Source organism: Pteropus alecto, unplaced genomic scaffold (assembly GCF_000325575.1).
Source record: "Pteropus alecto unplaced genomic scaffold, ASM32557v1 scaffold365, whole genome shotgun sequence".
Classification (NCBI taxonomy): Eukaryota; Metazoa; Chordata; class Mammalia; order Chiroptera; family Pteropodidae; genus Pteropus; species Pteropus alecto.
This window is the reverse complement of record NW_006436299.1, coordinates 568,076-572,975: the sequence shown is the minus strand read 5'-3', so window position 1 is coordinate 572,975 and position 4,900 is coordinate 568,076. Positions and strand designations below refer to the sequence as shown.

Genomic DNA, 4,900 nt, shown 5'->3' with positions numbered 1-4,900 from the left:
GTCAGCCTGGTCAGGCTTTATTGTGAGTAAATATACAATGTCTTCTAGGCCTTTTTGAAGTACTGGGCATGATTTAATTAATTCTATTAATAGTAATTCTATTACTATTACTATTACTATTATTGCTATTATTATTATTACTATTACTATTACTATTATTATTACTAATATTATAAGAGGTGACATTCTGGTATTGGAAAGATGTGGGTTCAAATCCCAGATATATTGCTTACTAGCTTTGTAATATTAGATTGTTTATTTGAAACAAACATTACCACCTTTATATGAGTTTTTGGGTATCGATTTAAATAATATCGAGAGGAAATAATATACATGTCTTATTTTTAGAATGAACACAAATCTAAGATTATCTATGGGGATCTTCAACAAGAATTCTTTGATTATGATTATTTCAGGAGAGGTAGTTTAGTTGATGGTAAAGAGCCAGTAGGAAAAATTGAGGGGATGAAGATGGGCAGCACACTATGTCTCAGTGTGAAGGTTCCAGAGCTGATCACTCCTTTTCCCCCTAGGCTGCTGCTATCCAACACTTAGAATCTGCAAGCACTGAGCTGAGCAAAATCCTGAAGGCCAAGTACCCCACAGAGATGATCATCGCAACTAGGTCAATCTTTCTTTAGCTCTTAACTTTTGGGATGTTTTTGCCCCTCATGGGCTGTTCCTCGGTTAGAGATGGGGCTCATTTTGATAGCTTGGGGTATTGAGGCCAAGGAAAGTACACTAAGTCCTCACTTGACATCATCAATAGGTTCTTAGAACAATGGTAAAAAATGTACAATGAAATCAATTATACCATAAGCTAATTGATATAAACAAGAGCTAAGTTCCTACAGCATCTTATTGACATTATAACAAAATGACATTGAACAAAAAAATGTTATTCGAGAGCCTCCTGTATATGTTTATTTTCTGAAATCAAATTTCTTCCAACTCGAACCTCCTGGAAAGTTTAGGGAACAAAATGAGATTGGGGTAAGGACTCCTGCTACTCCAAAAAGACAAAATTGCAAGCCAGAAATTTGGAAGAAGGGGAGGACTTCTGGTCAAGATGGCAGAGTAGGTAAATGCTGTGCTTGCCTCCTCCCATGACCACATTAAAATTATAACTAAGCTACAGAACAACCATCATTGAGAATTGCCTGAAGTCTAGTTGAGCAGAAGTCCTAAAATTAAGAGTGTACAGAAGAAGCCACCTCGAGACCAGTAGGAGGGGTAGAGACACAGAACAGGGAGATTCCACACCAGTAGGTGTGGCAGTTAAGAAATGGGAGGGATATCTCAGCTGCAGAGGACCCTTGAGGAGCAAGGGTCCCAGCCTCACACCGGTTCCCCAGCCCAGGGTTCCAGTGTCAGGAAGAGAAGTCCCCACAACTTCTGGCTGTGAAAACCAGCAGAGATTATGGCTGAGTGAGACAAAGGGCCACTGGAGTCACAGACATTCCTCTTAAGGGGCCTGTATGCGGACTTACTCGCTGACTGACTCACTTGTTCTGATATCCAGCCCCGGGGGCAGCAGCTCCAGAGGTGCCAGGGACATACAGGGATGAACTAAGTTGTTTGGCTTTGGGGAAAGGGATTAAGGGGAAGCTTTCTCCCAGACAGAAGGGCTAGCAGAGGCTATGATTCTTTTGTTGAGCTCTCTCTGACCAGCTCGTAGACTTAGGCAGCCACCATCTCTGAGTCTCTATCAATCAGGCCAATACTTGTCACCCTGCCCTGGTGATTCCCTCAGATCCTGCCCCACCCAACTTGCATGACCACCCAAGCCACTTCTAGTGGCTTTTCTATTAAATGACCCGCCTTGGCTCATGCTGTGGATTTTCCTAAAATCTCATAAAGGTTCAACAAACTTAAACAAGCAGCATCTGGCCTCAGCATGTCCCATACCTCTTGGTGAGCAGCTCAAGCTTAGCACTAGTGGCAGGCAGCTTTGAATCATGATTTGGCCTCTTGAGGCACATCCAAGCCCAGTGTGGATGGCAGACATCTGTGGATTGCTTTGTGGCTCATGCCAGGTGGTTCTGGGCAGGGCCTAGGCTGCAGTTGAACTTGGCCTGTGGGAGGGCTCCTTCAGGAGGCCCTGGCCTGCATGTCCAGTGGCTGGCTTCAGTTTGAGCCAGAGCACCACCCGGGGTCACATCTAAGGACAACACACCCAAAGGCCAGACTGGGCAGGCACAAGAGCCCCGTTAAAATGAATCTTGCTCCATAGGGTCAGCTCCTGCACAACAACTCCTCCATTGTAGTCATGGCCAGTCCTCACAATCAATCAGCCCAAGGGTCAGTCTCTCACACTGACCTGCAAAGAGCAACCAAGGCTCAATTACAACAGGAGAGCATGCACAACCCATACAAAGCACACTCTTGGAACACCTGGCCCAGGTGACCAGGGAAGACTGTGCCACTGGGCCCCACAGCAAACCTACTACATGAGGCCACTCAATTAAGACCGAGAGACATATCAGCTCTACTAATATATAGAAATAAACACAGGAAGGTAGCCAAAATGGGGAGACAAAGAAACATTTCCCAAATGAAAGAACCAAACAAAGCTCCAGGAAAAAATAAAACTAAACAAAATGGAGACAAGCAATCTACCAGATGCAGAGTTCAAAACACTGGTTATAAGGATGCATATGCTCTCACTGAGAACTTCAACAAAGGGATAGAAAACATAAAAAAAGAGATGGAAAATGTAAAATAGAACCAGTCAGAAATGAAGACTACAATAACTGAAATGAAGAATACATCAGGAGGAATCAGTAGTAGATTAGATGAGCAGAGGATCAAATCAGTGATTTAGAAAAGAAGGTAACAGAAAATATCCAATCAGAACATCAAAAAAAAAAAGAATCCAAAAAAAAATGAGGATAGTTTAAGGGGGCCTCTGGGACAGCATTAAGCATACCAACATCTTCATCATAGGGATACCAGAACAAGAAGAGAGAGAGCAAGAGATTGAAAACCTATTTGAAGAAAAAATGACTGAAAACTTCCCTAACCTGGCAAAAGAAATAGACATACAAGCCCAGGAAGTATAGAGAATAGCCAACAAGATGAACCCAAAGAGGCCCACACCAAGACACAACATAATTAAAATGCTAAAGGTTAAAGACAAAAATCTTAAAAACAGCAAGAGAAAAGCAGTTAGTTACCTACAAGGAGGCTCCCATAAGACTGTCAGCTGATTTCTCAACAGAAACTTTGAAGGCCAGAAGGGATTGGCAGGAAATATTCAAAGTGATGAAAAGCAAGGACCTACAACCATGACTACTCTACCCAGCGAAGCTATCATTTAGATTCTAAGGACAGATAAATAGCTTTCCAGAAAAAGAAAAGCTAAAGAAGTTCATCACCACCAAGCCAGTATGGCAGGAAATGTTGGAAGGATGGAGGAGGAGGAGGAGGGGGAGGGGGAGGAGAGTGGGGGAGAGAAAGAAAAAAATGATAAAAAATATGAATAATGACATGGCAATGACTACAAATCTATCAACAAATACTTTAAATGTAAATGGATTAAACGTCTCAGTCAAATAGGGTGGGTGAATGGGTAAGTAAACAAGACCCTTACAGATGCCACCTACAAGAGACTTACTTCAGAACAAAAGACACACATAGACTGAAAGTAAAGCGATGAAAAAAGATATTTCATGAAAATGGAAACAAACAACCAATAAGGTGGGGTAGCAATACTTATACCAGAAAAAATAGACTTTAAAACAAAGTCTATAACAAGAAACAAAGAAAGACCCAGTTATCTCACTTCTGTGTATTTATCCGAAGAAACCCAAAACACTGCTTTGAAGGAGTGTGAATCCATATGTTCATTGCAGCATTGTTTAAATAGTCAAGATATGAAGGCTGCCTTCATGTCCATCGATGAATGAATGGATAAAGAAGAGAAGAGGTGATACACACACACACACACACACACACACACACGCATGGACACACACACACAGAAATATTACTCAGCCATAAAAAAAGAGTGAAATTTTGCCATCTGCAACAACATGGATTGACCTGGATGGTATTGTGCTGAATGGACTAGGTCAGACAGAGAAAGATAAATGCCATATCATTTCGCTTACAAGTAGAATCTAAAGAAGAAAATAAACAAACAAACAGAACAGAAACAAATTCATAGATACAGAGAACATTTTCATGGTTACTGGATGGGAGGGGATTGAGGGTTGGGTGAAAGGGATTAAGAAGTACAAATTGGTAGTTACAAGGTAGTCATGGGGATGTAAATTATAGCATAGGGAATATAGTCAACAGTATTGTAGTGACTATGTATAATGTCAGATGGGTACTAGATTTATCAGAGTGATTACTTTGTAAGTTATGTAAATGTCTAATCACTAAGTTGTACACCTGAAACTAATATAATATTGTATGTCAAATGTAACTGAAACTTTTTTTAATTTTTAAGAAAAAAAAACGAACGGTTATAGAAGAGAAATACAACATTCCACACATTCAAGAGCATAGCATAGTTACTACAGTAGGGACACCTTGCTTTCTATTTGACACTAGGAAAGGTCTCTCTAGCTCCTACTACAGTTGATTTTTCATACTCTAAACAACACATTCTCCCCTCCTAAATATGTGGGTCATTCATTCCACCTAGGACTTTTTGGGGGGTTACTGCCAAACCTACCACATTCTCCTTTGAGAAACATTCCCTACAGGTAGTTTCCCCAATATCATTGTATTTGTACTAAATTAGCTGGGCCTTTCCCTTGATCTATAGCTGATTTGACCCAGGGTGAAAGTTAACCCAAGGTAGATCAATAGAATTCTCTTTTCTGGTTCAGAACTTGGACTAAGAAATGCTACTTAAACTCTCTTAGGTACTTGCATATTTTTCTATGTA

The 4,900-nt window shown here is 40.7% G+C and overlaps 1 protein-coding gene across 1 annotated transcript in view; it reads left to right on the top strand.

Moving 5' to 3' along the window:
• DGKK (diacylglycerol kinase kappa) overlaps nt 1-4,900 on the top strand; it is a 103,821-nt gene that overhangs the window by 79,027 nt on the left and 19,894 nt on the right. Inside the window, exon 14 of the mRNA XM_006913406.1 lies at nt 534-625. Within this exon, the coding sequence (XP_006913468.1) occupies nt 534-625 (92 nt within the window). The remainder of the gene's footprint in view (nt 1-533; nt 626-4,900) is intronic.